Below are 20,468 nucleotides of genomic sequence, written 5' to 3' on the forward strand. Positions count from 1 at the left end.
ATATAGAATCATTGGAAAGTAAAGTCTGGTTTTGGTTGCTACAAACATTAGACAACTATATAAACACATTGAATATTCATAGACACTAATATCTTTTTTAAAAAGCATCTTATATATTAATTTTACAATGTACTTGTTAAAAAGGCTTATTACTGTAAAGGGGTGGGGGAAATGTGTGCATATATGCCATCTGTTTGTGCCAACCCTCAAATTGTGAAATATATATATGCACACATTTTCCAAGTTACTGGTAGAGTGTAAAATTTATATGTTGTGAACATGCACTAAGATGCATAATCATGAAAAAACAACATGTTGTAATATTAAATATCTAGTAGTTACAAACATTACAATGGCAGCAAACTGATTCAGTCTATCTAAATAGTAAAAAAAGAGTTTGTTTTGTTTAATGACACCACTTGAGCACATTGATTTATTAATCATCGGCTATTGGATGTCAAACATTTGGTGATTTTGACACATAGTTTTAGAGAGGAAGCCTGCTACAATTTTCCATATCCTTTATAGGGATCTTTTATATACACCATCCCACAGACAGGTTAGTGCATACCACGGCCTTTGATATACCAGTCGTGGTTGGAATGAGAAATAGCCCAATAGGCCCACTGACGGGGATCGATCCTAGACCGACTGTGCATCAAGTGAGTATTTAACCACTGGGCCATGTCCTGCCCCTTAAATTATAAGAATATGTACAGTGTGTAACTGTAGAATATCAATAGGAGTTCCCAGTATTTTCTTGTCAAGTTACTCTATTGTATTAGCCAGTGATTTACAGTACTTCCTGCTATAGGATATTCCACATGAATGGTGTACGTCAGATGACTTGACGTGGGCCTTTCATAAAACATCATGATTGGGTGATGTAAAAATATTTTTTTGGATCACAGTGCATGTATATGTACAGTGAAACTGCTCTTAACCGGACACCCAAAGTCTGGTTTTATTGGATATCCCAGTTAGAGTGGTTTAGAGAGAACCATGAAAAAGTCCTGTTTTGAGGGATATCCCAGTTAGAGTGGTTTAGAGAGGACCATGAAAAAGTCCTGTTTTGAGGGATATCCCAGTTGGAGTGGTTTAGAGAGGACCATGAAAAAGTCCTGTTTTGAGGGATATCCCAGTTAGAGTGGTTTAGAGAGGATCATGAAAAAGTCCTGTTTTGAGGGATATCCCAGTTAGAGTGGTTTAGAGAGGACCATGAAAAAGTCCTGTTTTGAGAGGACCATGAAAAAGTCCTGTTTTGAGGGATATCCCAGTTAGAGTGGTTTAGAGAGGACCATGAAAAAGTCCTGTTTTTCGAGGGAATTCTGGTTTACTGAGGGTGTGGTTTTGAAAGGTTTCACTGTATAATCAGATCTATATACTCCTACCTGCAGTCAGTAACCATGTCATGAATATAGTCAGTATTTTACCTCACAAGTGACTTAGCCAGTGCACCATATATTAAAGGCTGTGGTATGTGCTATCCTGTCTGTGGGATGGTGCTTATAAAAAGATCCCTTGCTGCTAATCGAAAAGAGTAGCCCAGGAAGTGGCGACAGCGGGTTTCCTCTCTCAATATCTGTGTGGTCCTTAACCATATGTCCGGCACCATATAACCGTAAATAAAATGTGAGTGCGTCATTAAATAAAACATTCATTCCTTCCTTCCCAAGTGACTTTTACAACCTGTTTTTCCTTTCCCAGGTGACTCCTCACCTTATTGTACTGGTATTGATTGATCACCTGTCTTAACCATTTTAATGATTACTCCCTTGAGTGGCTGGGTTTTTATTTCGTTTTTTATTTAATTATTAGTATTTTTATGTTTTTTATTTAAAGACACCACTAGAGCACATTGATTAATTAATCATTGGCTATTGGATGTCAAACATTTAGTAATTCCGACATGTAGTCATCAGAGGAAACCCGCAACATTGTTCCATTGTCAGCAAGATACCTTTCACAGGTATATACAACAGACAGGACAACACATACCACAGCTTTTGATATACCAGGTGTGGGGAACCGATTGGGATGAGAGAAATACACATGTAACTAAATAAGAAACTTGGTCCACTGAGGGGATTTGATCCTGTAACTGACATACCCCAGGCGAGTGCTCTGTCCACTGAGCTAGATCCCGCCCCCTTGGGCTGCTGTTTAAGACAGTTGTAAAAACTTTTTAATCTGCTTGTAGCTAATAAAAACATGGGTATATACAGTGGTTGGACTATATTTGTAGAAGGAAGTAACTGAAGTCATATGCCTTTGCAGATTGTTGGTTGTTGCACAATTAGGTCCCCTTTGGAATGTTTGGTTACTTATATACATGTGTATGCACATGTACCTGTATAATAAAATAAATATCTTTTCACAGTTTGTTTTGTTTAATGACACCACTAGAACACATTAATTTATTTATAGGCTATTTGATGTCAAATATTTGTTAGTTTTGACATATAGTCTTAGAAAGGAAACCCACTACATTTTTCCATTAGTAGCAAATGATCTTTTATATGCACCATCCCACAGACAAGATAGTACATACCACGGCCTTTGATATACCAGTCATGGTGCTCAGGTTGGAATGAGAAATGACACAATGGGCCTACCGACGGGACGGGAATCAATCCTAGACCGACTGCGCATCAAGCGAGCACTATATCACTGGACTATGTCCTGCCCCCAAAATATACCATAGGTTCAGAGCTCAAACTTGATAGCAGCACCAACGACAATTACCATAGTGAATTTAAATTGCTTCAGGACAGACACTTTATACTGATGGCGGGTTTTTGTGCTGCTGGATAAAAATGATTGCCCTTGGATAATCTTTGGTTTTTAATTTTGTGTTTATTTGTTGCCAAAGTTACTGGTTTTAAACTTGCTGTCAGCAGGCTCAAATATTTTGCCTACAGCTCTACAGCTAAAAACTTTCAAAATTGTCGTAGGTAATTTTATTCTTTTAAAAGTTCAAACACAATAGGTCATATAGTGCTTATGTATATTGGAGATATATTGCCTTTCCAACTTCATATTAAACTGTATGATAGGCATTCATGGTTTAGAATGTTTGCATAAAGCAAATAAGTTAAGTTAGCTATCCTGTGATATATATGGTAAGCTATATTTCTGCTCAACTATACTCTCTTGAAGTGGAGCTGTCTGTGAGACTTACTTTGTTTTTAGACATAAATAAACCATGTGACACCATGCTGTCTACTTTGGTTATGTGTGTACCTGCATATATGTACAACTGAAGAGACTGGACATAACTAAGCAATATAACTGTAAATAATCTGATGATTTAAAATGTCCGTAGACTACAACAGCTAAACACCTAAACAGCTGTCACGCCACCCACCACACCCTCTGACACTAGGCTCGATGTGGAGGGTGCAGGATTTTTCTTTCCAACCCCTGCAATTAAGAACTAATCTAGCGACCAAATTTAATGAGTAGAATTTTCTTTATTAATTATATTAGAGATGCGCATAAATTTTTTCAAGGCGCACTATTTTATTTTTGGATGTAAATTTCAAAAGTCCCGGGACAAGCTCCTGGCTATCCAGAAACAGGTTCCGGGACGGACATGCTCGAAACTCTAGTGGTATATGAGCATGTAAAAATTATTTGCACTCTCACTCGCAATTAAGAAAATGTACATGGCAAAAAACATGTCATTGAAAAAAAACACCTGAATATAGTCGAAGGCAAAAACGTGCCGTGGAGAACTAAAAACTGCACAGCAGTCTCCACAGCGTTACTGATTGCTTTGGGTAATTGCAGGGGTTGTCTTTCCAATAACCAGCAGTCATCAACGTCTGTTCTCCACAGCGTTACCGATTGCTTTGGGTAATTGCAGGGGTTGTCTTTCCAATAACCAGCAGTCATCGACGTCTGTTCTCCACAGCGTTACTGATTGCTTTGGGTAATTGCAGGGGTTGTCTTTCCAATAACCAGCAGTCATCGACGTCTGTTCTCCACAGCGTTACTGATTGCTTTGGGTAATTGCAGGGGTTGTCTTTCCAATAACCAGCAGTCATCGACGTCTGTTCTCCACAGCGTTACTGATTGCTTTGGGTAATTGCAGGGGTTGTCTTTCCAATAACCAGCAGTCATCGACGTCTGTTCTCCACAGTGTCACTGATTGCTTTGGGTAATTGCAGGGGTTGTCTTTCCAATAACCAGCAGTCATCGACGTCTGTTCTCCACAGCGTTACTGATTGCTTTGGGTAATTGCAGGGGTTGTCTTTCCAATAACCAGCAGTCATCAACGTCTGTTCTCCACAGCGTTACTGATTGCTTTGGGTAATTGCAGGGGTTGTCTTTCCAATAACCAGCAGTCATCGACATCTGTTCTCCACAGCGTTACTGATTGCTTTGGGTAATTGCAGGGGTTGTCTTTCCAATAACCAGCAGTCATCGACGTCTGTTCTCCACAGCGTTACTGATTGCTTTGGGTAATTGCAGGGGTTGTCTTTCCAATAACCAGCAGTCATCGACGTCTGTTCTCCACAGCGTTACTGATTGCTTTGGGTAATTGCAGGGGTTGTCTTTCCAATAACCAGCAGTCATCGACGTCCGTTCTCCACAGACACTCCAGGGCTTAGCTCTGGGTGATCTGGAAATTTCGCCATAATATCTTAAAAAATGCAAAACCTGTAGCTATTTTCCAACAAAATATCAGCTATTACACAAATTGTTTTCGTCGAATTAAAATAAAATTAGCCGATTGTTCCTAAAATTTGCAATAGGTGAATTTGGTGAGTGGCAGGGCTAGTCTTGCACTCCCATTTGATGAAATGTTATTGTTCACACGTTGTTTAAGTACACCAAGTTAGAGCGCATTGATTGATTAGTCATCTAGCTATTGTATGTCCAACATTTGGGAATTTAGACACATAGTCTTCAGAGAAAACTATATTTTTCATAAACAGGACAACACATACCATGGCATTTGATATATCAGTCATAGGGCACTGGTTGTGACAGGAAGAACCCAATGTGTCTGCCAAGGAGGTTCTATCTACTGACTGAGATAAATCCAGCTGCCTCAGTCTTTAAAAATACATTTATATTTTTCATAGACAGGACAGCACATACCATGGCCTTTGATATATCAGTCATAGGACATTGGTTGTGACAGGAAGAACCCAATGTGTCTGCCAAGGATGTTCGATCTACTGACTGAGCTATGTGTGTCGAGGATGGTACATTTGAATCTCAATGGTTATCGGCATGTAAATAACTAGTAATACAATAATAAATAGTTCTGTGGGGTGGCATCTGCAGGTAAATTCCACAACATGATGAAAGTGAGTCATGTAAACAAATTTTATAAATAGCTGCATGTCGCCTTTTTCTCTTTTTTTTAAATCTGTCAGTCATGCCGTGATGTGTAAATATTGTGGGTCTGTCGTCTGCAGACAGTAGTTGTCAGTGGCTGTAGACAGGTGAATAGTTTTGTCCTGGTCTAGCATGCAGGACAATGAGGCAGCTTACCTGGCCTGTACAATTGATTTCTCTCATGCTGGAATTATACACGCACAGGACGACAAGAAATCTCACTTATCTCTCGTTTATTCATGGCCGTCTGAAAGATGATAACCTCAGCAATAACCCCACCGCTAGATCCCACAGCTGTACAACATCATGTAGTTAGTTGTGCTAGTACACATTTGTGCACTTACCTTAGTTCGACACTCAGTAGCCGATGTGCATTTCATGCTGGGGTGTTGTTAAACATTCATTCATTCTTTGTGCAAGTACAAGGCTAAAGGTTTTTTTTTATTAACGAAATGGCTATAGCACATTGATTAATTAATCGTCGGCTATTGGATGCCAAACTTTTGATACAATATAGTCTTAGAGGTAACCCACTACATTTTTCCATTAGCAGCAATTAAGGGATCTTTTATAGGCACTTTCCACAGACAGGACAGCACATACCATGGTCTTTGATATACCAGTTGGTGCAGGTTTTAGCTTAGTCGGTTGAAAGGAAAGGAAAGGAAATGTTTTATTTAACAACACACTCAACACATTTTATTTACGGTTATATGGCATCGGACATATGGTTAAGGGCTACACAGATATTAAGAGAGGAAACCCACTGTTGCCACTTCATGGCCTATTCTTTTCGATTTGCACCAAGGGATCTTTTATATGCACCATCCCACAGACAGTATAACACATATCATGGCCTTTAATATACCAGTCGTGGTGCACTGGCTAGAACAAGATAGTCGGTTGAGTGCTCGCTCGAGGTGCTTGTGTCGCAGGATCAAACCACCTGGGTGGATCCATTCAACTGATTGGGGTTTTTTTTCATTCCAACCAGTGCACCACAACTAGTCAAAAGGCTGTGGTATGTGCTTTCCTGTCTGTGGGAAAGGGCATATAAAAGATCCTTTGCTACATTAGGAAAAATGTACTGGGTTTCTTCTGATGACCATATGTCAAAATTACCAAATGTTTGATACCCAATAGCCAATGATTAATAAATCAGTGTGCTCTAGTGGTGTCATTAAACAAAACAAACTTTATAGAAAACTCACTACATTTTTCCATTAGTAGCAAGGGATCTTTTATAGACATTTCTCACAGGCAGGACAGCACATATCGTGGTCTTTGATATACCAGTTGTGGGACACTGGACAATAACCCAGTCAGACAGTAGGTTCCATTAGTGTTCAGTCCTATGACCAGGGCTAGATCCTGTCCCTTACACAAGTACAAACACATTATGAGGTGGTGCAGTTTGGGATAATACTTTATAAAGATAATAGTGATATTCATGTTATTGTAGGAAATAAAGACGTAAAGTTAAGTATTAAATACAGATTTTGATATATCAAAGGCCATGGAAGAAAACTTACTTACTGTTAATGGAGAAATGTAGTGGATTTCCATGGAAAACTGTGTCATAATTATCAAATGTTTAAAATTATACGAATTGGGCAAGGGGTTGGGGGTCAAGATGTACCACATTGGTAGTTGAAGTTTGTTTTGTTTAACGATAACACTTGAGCACGTTGGCTGTTGGATGTCAAACATTTGGTAATACAGTATCGACATATACATGTAGTCTGCCACATTTGGTAATACAGTATCGACATATACATGTAGTCTGCCACATTTGGTAATACAGTATCGACATATACATGTAGTCTGCCACATTTGGTAATACAGTATCGACATATACATGTAGTCTGCCACATTTGGTAATACAGTATCGACATATACATGTAGTCTGCCACATTTGGTAATACAGTATCGACATATACATGTAGTCTGCCACATTTGGTAATACAGTATCGACATATACATGTAGTCTGCCACATTTTTCTATTAGTAGAAAGAGATCTTTTATATGCACCTTCCATTAGATAGGATAGCACATACCATGGATTTGATATACCAGTCGTGTTGCACTGGCTGGAATGAAATATAGCCAGACTGGGATCGATCCTAACTCATTGATACACTTCTTACATAAGGTGTGATGGTAGTAGGATCAACCATCCTTGATGAATTGTTTTTTCCCCATCCCAACCATTACCAAACAATTGGTACATCAAGTCTTTGATATGTGCTTTCTCTTTGTCTAAGGAAATTGTATGTAAAAGATCCCTTGCTGGTATTTATTAATATGAGTAGCCTATGTGATGACAATAGGTTTCTTCTCTCTCTTGACCACATTGCCATGGCTATAAATATGCTGAGATGTCAGATAGATAGATTTCTTTCTGTTCTTTTATGAATTACTGTTAAAAATATGTATATAGGAAAAAATAGGCATATTTATTTTGTCTTTTGAGAGAAAAATTCTCTGAACTAATTTCTGTATAAGAATAATATTTATAAGGATGTACCTTAAATGCGCAGACCCTAGTGTTAGTCCGTGAAAATGGACGCTAAGTTTAGTTAATATACAAACCTGTAACACATTTGGATAAAGTTACAACAGAGTGAAACAAGAGTCTGTGACATTGGAACGGTGAAATATTCTTTAAAAAAAACAAGACTAGAGCTCGATTCCATCACTGTTTCTTTTCAGACGCATGTGCATTTTTTAAAATTTGAAACATTCCATTTTGTGATATTAAAAACACCACGATGACTAGAAACACTTCGGATGTACAGAAATGGATGATCTAAACAATAAAATATTACTAGCGACTGATTTCAGGTATCAAAAACAGCTCTAATAGTAAAACATATGTATACAGTGTTTAAAAACTAGGGTCTGTCGCTTTAATACTGAAACTTAATGTGTATTTTTATTCTATATTTCAGACGTACACTGGGAGTATCCTGGTGGCAGTCAACCCGTACAAGATGTTCAGTATCTACGGACTCGACATGGTCAAGAAGTACGAGGGCCAGGCGCTTGGTTCACTGTCACCGTGAGTAGCTTGATGGTCTCTCAGCAGTTAGCTCAGTGATAATCTGTTTATTCATCCATCATGATATTCTGTTCATTCATCCATCATGATAATCTTTTCATTCATCCATCATGATATTCTGTTCATTCATCCATCATGATAATCTGTTCATTCACCCATCATGATAATCTGTTCATTTGTCCGTCATGATAATCTGTTCATTCATCCGTCAGTCCAGATTCCATGCATCTAGTGGTGCAGTTGTTCATCAAATAAGAAGAACTAAAATCTTTTACTTATGTAATTATTTATTGAACATCAGTCTATACATCCATCCATACATCCATCAATTCATCAATCCACCCACCAAAATCAATCCATCCATTCATCCATCCAACCCACCCAAACCCATCCATCCATCCATCTGTCCATCCATCCGTCCAATCCATCCATCCATCCATCCATCCATCCATCCATCCATCCATCCATCCACTATCCATCCATCCATCCATCCACCAATCCATCCATCCATCTATCCACTCACCAAAATCCATCAATCCATCCATCCATCCACCAAAATCTATCCATCCATCCATCCATCCATCTATCCATCTTTTGTCTATCCTATAAAGTTTTCATTATATTCATCCATCCATCTGTCCAACCAAAACCCATCCAAATCCATTCCGCTCACCAACCCACCCAAATCTGCCATCCGTCTGTCCATCAATCCATCCATCCATCCACCCACTCACCAAAACCTATTCATTCATTCATCCAGTTTTGATTCATTAGAATATCTATCTACCCATGTATCCAAATTCACTTAAAAGACCAGCATAATGATATAGGGCTTTTGAAATTCACCATTACCCTCAGAATTACAATGGTGTGCATGAACTGCCGTCTCGTCCCTGTGATCTTGCTAACCCTCCAAGACTTTCTTGCATTTGGTGTGAGTGTATCGCGGCATGCTTGTAGCAGCACATTCTTTCAACAAGTTTTCGAGTGCTTCCTCCACAGAACAAACATGGCTGGAAAAACAATGTTTCAACTTAGCCATGTTGAGTTGTTTGTGTGGATGACCCCGGTGTGGTCTACCAATCTCTTCGTTCACCTGCCATGTTGTCAAGGGATTTGTACAATTTCAGAACAAACATTGGCTTTCAAGGCTGCCTGCAGGCGGGACGTAGCTCAGTCGTACAGCGCTCGCCTGATGCGTGATCGATAGGATCGATTCCCATCGTTGAGCCCTTTGGGTTATTTCTCGTTCCTCCCAGTGCACCACAAATGGTATAGCAAAGGCTGTGGTATGTACTATCCTGTATGTGGGATAGTGCATTTAAAAAAAACCTTGCTGCTAATTGAAAAGAGTAGGCCATGAAGTAGCGGCAGTGGGTTTTTTCCCTCAATATATGTGTGGTCCTTAACCATATGTCTGATGCCATATAACCGTAAATAAAATGTGTTGAGTGTGTCGTTAAATAAGACATTTCCTTCCTTCCTTCAAGGCTGTCTGCTGCTGCTGCTGCTGCTGCTTGTTGAGGCAGACCAGAGTTGTCCCCCTTGACTCCAGATCCTGTTGAAACTTCACTTCTGATTTATAACTAGATTTTTGTATAGTTCTGTTTACCTGTGGCAAACTGTGATCACATTACACTTAACAGACATTTTTCTAGCCGTCCAGTAAACATGACAACAATTCACAGCATGTCTTCTGCCTATTTACATACTGATGATTTCTTTCCAAGAATTCATATCAACTGAGGATGAAATATCGCTCAGAGGGCAGTGTGCTCACCTGAGGTGCAGTGGGTAGTAGGATCAATCCCCCTTTGTGAAGTGTATAGTGTTGTTGTTTTGTCTCTCATCCCATTCAGTTCCATATGTCTGGAATATTATACAAGCCATGTGGTTTGTGTTTTCTCATCTGTGGGAAAGTGAGATTTTAAAGATCCATTGCTGTTATTTGGCTGGAGTAGCCTCTATAGTGTCAGCTAGTAACCTAGCTCTCAATGTTTCTTTAGAATATAAGACTTTTGGGGCTGTTTCAGATATGGGGGTGATGTAGGGTGGGGGCAGTAAAGCATTGTCAATATTATTTTATGATTTGTGTATCTGAAGTATATTTTCCATTATACCTCTGCATTAAATTAAATTTTATTTTGTGGGTGGTGCCCCCCCCCCCCCCCCCCCCCATATGATTTATTCTAGAATAGTCCTTATATTTATTTATAATTTTAGGTACAATGAATATATATATACTGATTATTGTTACTACTGTAATGTATGTTTTTGATATTTATTACCATTTGTTAAAGTGCTTAAAATGTTAAAATTGTTTTTATTGTTATATTTGGCAGACATATTTTTGCTGTGTCGAGTTCTTCATATTGCAAGATGGTCAAGGATACAGAAAACCAGGTTTTAGTCATCAGGTCAGATATTCATTGTAATTTTTCACTTCATTGTTCAGGGAGGGTCTGCAGTTGGGCGAGTTAACGTTTTAGAGTATTGAGTCATGCTACTCTGGTAAATAAGAAAATTCTCCTTGAGCAGGGGTGGTTGGACCCCCGCAAGCCCACAACCCACCCCCCCCCCCAACCCTCCCTTGCACATACATGTACTACATATTTTTTCTGTGAGTGCAGGCACAAGTTTGACACATAGGAAATAATTTTTAAAATTAACGTTTGAAAAAATATTCTTACTACTAATTTGCTGTTAGACAAAATTCTTCATAATAGTTTGCTGTTGAGAAAAAACGTTTTTGCTGACAATTTGTTATCAGACTCATTCAGTGAGCATGTTGTTATCAGGACAAAATAAACAAGGAATATTGATTTACATTGAATGTTGTTTGAACCTGACCAATAAACTCAATTAAATTAGCAGAATCGAAATTTCGATATTATTTCCAAGTCAGAATGGTCTTTTGGGCTTTTATAATTTTCTAACTTTAATTTTTTTTTTTAAATCATATATACTCAAAGAAAAAAGTTTCTTTTAACCCAGTACAATGGACACATTCCAACTGCAAAGTTTGTAAATGTCTGAAAGTTGACAAACATGGTGACATTAACATACATGTACATGTAATTGTGCCAGTCATCTTATAATATTTACAAATCACCAAACATAATTTCTTGAAGATGATTCGATTTTTCCTTCATTACTATTAAACATATTCCTTATACAATGCATGCATAGGAACTTTTTTTCTGTGAGTATATACAAGTTTAAGCATCCGGAAAGCCAACACCATATTATGTGGAAATTACTCCACAAGGTATCATGCTTACATTCACTGTTCACATTACGTAAGATCCTAACTATTTTATTGATTGTGTTTTAATAACACAAGACGTCACCGGCCATTCCTTTAGCTTTTTGTTGAGTGGATTTATCATGAGAACCACACACTGTTTATCGTTCAGTAACACAAACATCGTATCCGGGATATCACACAAAAGGAGTGATATTTCTTTGTTTCCTTATTGCTTTTTTTTTTTTTTTTTATCACAGCTCAAATTCCACGGCTACATACTGTTTGATAATGGTGGAAATTAGTGTGAAGAGAGTATTACTTCATTGTCGGCTCTTAATATTTCGTTCAGTAGTTTCAGTTTATGAAGTGAATGGCTGTTAATGATTTTTCACATTATTAGTGAATGGCCATTGAATATTTGTCAGTAATTTTGTGCTTATATATACACAGCTGTATATTGATTTAAAGCTATGTGTACCAGTTTGTCGCGGGAAAGTGTGTATAATATTACTGGTACTGAGAAAGAAAAAAATAGCTTATACAATTTATAGAATCTCTAGAATACTTTTTAAAAAGGCTCTAGGTTTAACTTAAGAGTTTACCTGGTGCAGCTTCATGCAGATTCAATGGCATTATTGAGTCTTATATCATTAAACAGTTTTTAAGTTTTTATATTGATGTGTTTTTCCTTCCATATAACTGATATATTGTTTTGTGCTCGCGTTTGTTGAACATTAAGATGTTCATTCATTGTCTTGCCATATCTCCAATTTTTTTTTTTTTAGTTTTATTATTTGTGTGTGTGTGTCTGTGTCTGTGTCTGTGTCTGTGTCTGTGTGTCTGTGTGTGTGTCTGTGTGTCTGTGTCTGTGTGTCTGTGTCTGTGTCTGTGTGTGTCTGTGTCTGTGTGTGTGTGTGTGTGTGTGTGTGTGTGTGTGTGTGTGTGTGTGTGTGTGTGTGTGTGTGTGACTGATAAAATTAAGGATTGGTTTCTCTTATCAGAAATTAATAAACCGGCCTCGGTGGCGCAGTGGTTAAACCATCGGACTACAGGCCGGTAGGTATAGGGTTCGCAGGGCGGTACCAACTCCAACCCAGAGCGAGTTCATAAGTGCTCAGTGGGTAGGTGTAAGGCCACTACACCCTCTTCTCTCTCACTAACAACTAACCAACTAGCAACTAACCCACTGTCCTGGACAGATAGCTGAGGTGTGTGCCCAGGACAGCATGCTTGAACCTTAATTGGACATAAGCGCGAAAATAATTTGAAATGAATCAGAAATTGAACATAAAATTACTACTGAAATGGGAAACTAGTTTATTCAGTATCTCTTAAACACATTGTGTATACTGATAACAGGAACTGAATTTACAATTAGCTTTCTTTATCAAATAAAGTACACAGTTGACTACGACTACAGTGCAAACGTCTTGTGTTTTATCTTGATCTGCTTGGGGATCATGTGTCAGTGTATCGGCAATTCTGAAGCCTACACATACATGTATATACTGATATTGATCGGAGGGATTTGTATTTGTTTTATGATAAGGTATTTTGCTGTTTAAATACTGCAGGTACAAAGTTTGGTTAAGTCACACTGACTTACTTATTTAACATACATGCACAGGTTTTTGAAAAGGTTCAAAGATTTAGAGGTACATGTACATACCCCATAATTTTGTTTTGAAAATTCAGTGAGTCCATAAAATGTAAACAATGACTAATTAATATACCATGAGTAACACTCTTATATACGTGTACCTGGGAGTATACTGTAAAATGTAAACAATGACTAATTAATATACCATGTGTAACACTCTTATATACGTGTACCTGGGAGTATACTGTAAAATGTAAACAATGACTAATTAATATACGTGTACCTGGGAGTATACTGTAAAATGTAAACAATGACTAATTAATATACCATGTGTAACACTCTTATATACGTGTACCTGGGAGTATACTGTAAAATGTAAACAGTGACTAATTAATATACCATGTGTAACACTCTTATATACGTGTACCTGGGAGTATACTGTAAAATGTAAACAGTGACTAATTAATATACCATGTGTAACACTCTTATATACGTGTACCTGGGAGTATACTGTAAAATGTAAACAGTGACTAATTAATATACCATGTGTAACACTCTTATATACGTGTACCTGGGAGTATACTGTAAAATGTAAACAATGACTAATTAATATACCATGTGTAACACTCTTATATACGTGTACCTGGGAGTATACTGTAAAATGTAAACAGTGACTAATTAATATACCATGTGTAACACTCTTATATACGTGTACCTGGGAGTATACTGTAAAATGTAAACAGTGACTAATTAATATACCATGTGTAACACTCTTATATACGTGTACCTGGGAGTATACTGTAAAATGTAAACAGTGACTAATTAATATACCATGTGTAACACTCTTATATACATGTACCTGGGAGTATACTGTAAAATGTAAACAGTGACTAATTAATATACCATGTGTAACACTCTTATATACGTGTACCTGGGAGTATACTGTAAAATGTAAACATTGACTAATTAATATACCATGTGTAACACTCTTATATACGTGTACCTGGGAGTATACTGTAAAATGTAAACATTGACTAATTAATATACCATGTGTAACACTCTTATATACGTGTACCTGGGAGTATACTGTAAAATGTAAACAGTGACTAATTAATATACCATGTGTAACACTCTTATATACGTGTACCTGGGAGTATACTGTAAAATGTAAACAGTGACTAATTAATATACCATGTGTAACACTCTTATATACGTGTACCTGGGAGTATACTGTAAAATGTAAACAGTGACTAATTAATATACCATGTGTAACACTCTTATATACGTGTACCTGGGAGTATACTGTAAAATGTAAACAGTGACTAATTAATATACCATGTGTAACACTCTTATATACGTGTACCTGGGAGTATACTGTAAAATGTAAACAGTGACTAATTAATATACCATGTGTAACACTCTTATATACGTGTACCTGGGAGTATACTGTAAAATGTAAACAATGACTAATTAATATACCATGTGTAACACTCTTATATACGTGTACCTGGGAGTATACTGTAAAATGTAAACAGTGACTAATTAATATACCATGTGTAACACTCTTATATACGTGTACCTGGGAGTATACTGTAAAATGTAAACATTGACTAATTAATATACCATGTGTAACACTCTTATATACGTGTACCTGGGAGTATACTGTAAAATGTAAACAGTGACTAATTAATATACCATGTGTAACACTCTTATATACGTGTACCTGGGAGTATACTGTAAAATGTAAACAGTGACTAATTAATATACCATGTGTAACACTCTTATATACGTGTACCTGGGAGTATACTGTAAAAATCATTCTACATGTATTTATGCATATAATGTTACAATTAGTGAACACAATACTATAATAATTAAATGAAAAATCTCGATTGGTCTTCTACAAATATTGAAGTGACAAAAAACTTGTCGCACATTCAGAAATTAATATAGAAGCAAAAAGGAAAAAATGGAAGAGTGTTAATAATATTTAAAATGTTATAAATATAAGATATTAAATAAGCTTCCTTTTTTTGTATCATATTTCTGTCCCGAATGGTAGCGAGTTTAATACCCATAATCAGTTTTAATTTATACCACTGGTCTCGTTTGGTTTGACATTCTGGTGTGGTTGTGGTGCACCTATCAACGACATCATTTTCAAGTGTTAAATGTCCTCTATTAACTTTTTTACTCGTTGCTATTTTCAAAATTCTGCCCATTTTCAACTCTGGCGCAGTGGTTAAGCCATTGGACTACAGGCTGGTAGGTACAAGGTTCGCAGGCCGGTACCGGCTCCAACCCAGAGCGAGTTCTTACGGGCTCAGAGGGTAGGTGTAAGATCACTACACCCTCTTCTCTCTCACTAACCACTAACTAACTAACAACTAACTCACTGTCCTGGACAGACAGCCCAGATAGCTGAGGTGTGTGCCCAGGACAGCGTGCTTGAACCTTAATTGGATATAAGCATGAAAATAAGATGAAATGAAATGAAGTAACAACAGTAGTGCAGTGAATATAATCCTTCATCCATAAGACTGTTAGCTGCTGAGTTCATATCCCAGTACCGAAAGGGAAAATAACAATGTTTTACGACATCCAAGCACAAAGTCAATTTTGACTGATCACATAGTTATTTTAAAAAATACCTGTACATACTCAACCACTGCCCTACGACTGTATATAAAATGCCATGGTATGTACTGTCCTGTCTGTGAGAAAGTGCATATAAAAGATTCCTTGTTACCGAATCAGTAGGAGTAGCCTATGTGGCTGAAGTAGGTTTTTTTCTTCGTTTTTCTTTACAAAGTGTTAAAATAATCGTATGTTGACATCCAGTAGGCATAGTTTACAAATGTGCTAAGGAAATCTTTAAACAAACATTGCTTTTCTTTCCTTATCATCCATACACTGATGTTGACTTTTATATACAGGATGCATACATGTATGTTAGTCGGTAAATATATATATTTTTTAAAGTGTACTTCCAGTAGTAAAACATTACTTTATGTAGTAGAAGGTTCACATTTGTTTCTGAGAAGGGGTGTGTGTACACCCATCACTTGTATATGTTCGTGTTTTTATTTTATTGATTTTAGGTGATAAAACTGAGAATACAAAGTACCTAAATGTTTTGTAAAAAAAAAAATCCTTCCTTCCTTCTATTGACTTGTTGCTATGTTATGCTGATGAGAGTGAAAGACTGAAAGTATCAAGTATGTAAATGTTATATAATAAAAACTTCACTAATATTTTCCGATATTTTACAAAGTGTTATGCAACAAAAATTAACATTCCTTTCATCTATTGACTTGTTGCTATGTTACAGTGGTGAGAGTGGAGCTGGTAAGACTGAGAGCACGAAGCTGGTGATGCAGTACCTGGCGGCCGTGAACAAGTCCGGAAACAACCTCATCACCGAGCAGATCCTCGAGGCTAACCCTCTTCTAGAATCGTTCGGAAATGCCAAAACCATACGCAATGACAACTCAAGTCGGTTCGGAAAATACATTGAGGTTTTCTTCAAAGAGTAAGTATTACTGGCATTGGTTCATTGACTTAAAGTACAGATCTTTGTTGCAAATTCTCATTTAGAATCATTCAGAAATGCCAAAATGGTATGCAATGATAGCTCAAGTCATTTTGGTAAATACATGAAGGTTTTCATTAAATAGTATTACAGTTCTTTTACTGTTACATTATGAATGACATTACCAATGTCCTTCCCACAGGGAATGCCTTTTTCATACTATGCAATTTACTACAAGCTATTTATTTCTGAGCCGATTGTTTTCTAAATTGCACACAAAAATAGTTTTAAAAATTTGTTGTTTCCAAAACACTTTTACTTTTCTTCTTACGTCAAACTAAACTAAATTTATTTACAAAAAAACATTTTTGTAGGATGGGATGGACTATAGTTTTGTATTCAAATATTGTGGTATAAGCTGTTATGTCCGTGGGAAAGTGTATATAAAAGACTGATCCCTTGCTGCTAATGGAAAAATGTAGCAGGTTTCCAGTGCAACCTCTCCAAACTGGACCCTCTGTAAACCGGAATTCCCTCAAAATCAGACATTTTTCGCGGCCCCTTTTTAAATATCTGTACAGAAGAGAACCTCTCTAAACCGGATACCTCTTAAAACCAGACTTTTTACTTGGTCCTGAGTGTGTACAGTTTAGAGGAGTTTCACTATAGAATGTGTTAGAATGTTTAACATTCAGATGATTAACAAAAAGTGCTCTAGTGGTGTCATTGAACAAAACAAACTTTAAACTTTCTTTACACTGTTTTTTTTGTTTTCTTTCAGAGGTTCAATAGTTGGTGCTAGGACCTTAGAGTACTTACTGGAGAAATCTCGCATTGTAACTCAGGTAACAATAGTTCCTGTACAAAGCATGCTGCTTTGTTTATGGTTCATTTCATTTCAACTTATTTTCGTGCTTATATCCAATTAAGGTTCAAGCTCGTTGGGTTAGTTGTTAGTGAGAGAGAAGAGGGTGTAGTGGTCTTACACCTACCCATTGAGTCATTAAAACTCGCTCTGGGTGGGAACTGGTACTGGGCTGTGAACCCAGTACCTACCAGTCTTATAACCAGTGGCTTAACCATGACAGGTCAGGTCAGGTCATAGGGCTTGATGTGCATATTCAGAGCGAGCTGTTGTAGCACATGTAACTAACCACAACACCACCGAGGCTGGTTTTATAGTTTCAAGGAACAGTACACACACTTGAATGAGTGACATCTTAAAGCCCATTAGTTGGTTCACAGGGTGGAGGGTCACACTCACCGCATGTCACCTTCCATTTCAATGTAAAATGAGTTTAACAAATACTGCTATACATTTACAGACAATTTAAACGGCAAATAAAACAGTAGAAATGAGTCAAACGGTAATTTTCTATGGAAGAGGGTCCCTTAAAAACCAATGCCAGTTGCACCTCCCATTCCAGATATTTTGTATCTGTCCTTGAAGCTGAACTACTTGGAACTTCTGAATGATAAAAACAAACTATGAATTGAGTGAGCTCTAAGTGATGGTAGTAGTCTTGTCCAACCAATGGTTTGCTTAACTTTACCACAGGACTAAATGGGGCTGCTGAGACACAAAACATTGAAATTATTGTTGTTAATATTTATTGGAACTATAGTCAATCAAGATGCAACATCTCCATATTAAAAAGAATAAATTGATCTGTTAAAATACACAGGATTTTAAAGACACTCTGGATTTGTAGAGGGTGCATACCTGGAGTTAAAATCATTTCATAATTACATTGGGACAGACAATAAATGTTTCATCATAATATAATTTAATGTCACTTGTTTGTTTCAGGCCCCAGATGAGAGGAACTATCATATATTCTATGAGATGCTGGAATCTCTGACTGAGGAACAAAAGTCACAATTTGGCCTTCAAACGTCCTCCAAATATTTCTACCTCAATCAGGTAAGAGCTACATGTTTTATTAATTCAGTACACATTACCACAAACAAGAGAACAAATACTGTTTTCAATTCTCTGCCACATTTATTCCAGTACAGTAATATGAAGCCAGAACATGCCAGCCTTAAACCAAAGATTTTATCCATAAAATATCCATGGCTGGTAGGGCTCTTTAAAAAGTTTAACAATTTAAAAAAAAAAAAAAATTAATGACCCCACTAGAGCACATGGATTATTTAATTATTGGCTATTGGTTGTTAAACATATGGTAATTTTGATACATAGTCTTCAGGGAAAACTACCTACATTTTTATAATAAGCAAGCAATATTTATGTATGCACTTTCCCACAGAAAGGACAGCACATATCACAGCCTTTGATATACGATTTGTGTGGTACTGGTTGTATTGTAAAAGAGTCAGAATATAACTTAGAATTAATTGTCCTTGGTGGCCGCAGGTTTTTCTCATCCCTATCAACACCTCTCGAATGGAACATTAAACTTCAATTTAAAGGCTAGAGGAAAGTGCAGTTAGAAGTTCCATTGTTGCTTGTCAGTGAGAATAGTCTATGTGACAGCAACAGTTTTCCTCTCTCACTCTAGACCAAGTGTGAAAATAACCCTGTTTTAAAAACCAAAATATTTTAAATGAGCCACAGTGTCTTCAAAATAAATAAACATTCCATTCTTTTGTATCATACAGTGTAAAATGTACACATGTACCTCAAACTACTAATCTGGACTGCTGCTATACATGTAGTTACACCATTAAATATCGGTTGACATTTTTGTTATACTTTTCTTATTTACTTCAGGGGGACACAACTAGCATCCCAGGCCGTGATGAAACAGAAAACTTTCGCAAAGTGCAGTCTGCCATGGAAATTCTCAACTTCAAGAAAGATGAAAAGGAAACCGTTTTTAAGATTCTGGCCTCTGTCCTGCATGTGGGAAACATCTACTTCAAATCAGTAAACGTGAGTCAAGGTTGTTTTTTTTTGGGGGGGGGGGGGGGGGTGTTAATTTCATTACATTTCTAAGTTTCATACTTGAACCCAATTAAGGTATGCACCCCTAAATTACCAAAGGTCGACATTTTTGGTATCATATTTAGATAATGTTAAATAAACAGTTCCCCCACCCCCCCACCCTCCATTGTTGGTCCCATCATGAGGAATTCGCACCCCTCCCCAAATTAAAATTCCTGCGTACAGGCTTGTCATGTATGAGTTCCGCTTATATTTTCTATCTTTTGCACACTTTGTTGTACCATTTACCCCACCCACACATCATTGCTATAGAAAATGATAAAGAATTGAGATGTTTTTTAAATAGTTTTTTTTTGGGTTAACGCTTATATATTCCATGAACTAGTATATGCAAACTCTCTTACAGAATATGTATAACCAAGTACACACACACTCTAGAAAATGATACAGAAATGAGACTGTTTTTAACAAGGTGTTTGTGTTTGTACCAGAATGTTGACAACCATGATACAGTGGAACTAGGCAGTGATGCAGAGATCAAGTGGATTGCCTACCTGCTGGGACTTTCTGAAGACTGGCTCAAACAGGCTCTCGTCAGTAAAGTCACAGTAAGTTGTGATACTAGCTTCTATAACGGTTTATTAATGTAAGCTATGAATTCAGCTGGAAAGTCTAATGGGTTTTTTTTTTAGTATACTTGTCTAAAAATGCATGGACAGGAGTTCTAAGAAGGGAAGGGAAAGGAAATGTTTTATTTAACGACA

General features: G+C 37.1%; 1 protein-coding gene across 7 annotated transcripts in view; it reads left to right on the plus strand.

Moving 5' to 3' along the window:
- The window catches only part of LOC121378326 (unconventional myosin-XV-like), a 164,235-nt gene that overhangs the window by 59,473 nt on the left and 84,294 nt on the right, over positions 1-20,468 (plus strand). For all 7 annotated transcript variants that reach the window (XM_041506439.1, XM_041506441.1, XM_041506442.1 and 4 more), the window contains 7 exons: positions 8,305-8,414; positions 10,757-10,831; positions 16,593-16,793; positions 17,575-17,638; positions 18,604-18,717; positions 19,531-19,692; positions 20,196-20,312. In XM_041506439.1, coding sequence (XP_041362373.1) covers positions 8,305-8,414; positions 10,757-10,831; positions 16,593-16,793; positions 17,575-17,638; positions 18,604-18,717; positions 19,531-19,692; positions 20,196-20,312 — 843 coding nt within the window. The remainder of the gene's footprint in view (positions 1-8,304; positions 8,415-10,756; positions 10,832-16,592; positions 16,794-17,574; positions 17,639-18,603; positions 18,718-19,530; positions 19,693-20,195; positions 20,313-20,468) is intronic.

Source organism: Gigantopelta aegis, chromosome 8 (assembly GCF_016097555.1).
Source record: "Gigantopelta aegis isolate Gae_Host chromosome 8, Gae_host_genome, whole genome shotgun sequence".
Lineage (NCBI taxonomy): Eukaryota > Metazoa > Mollusca > Gastropoda > Neomphalida > Peltospiridae > Gigantopelta > Gigantopelta aegis.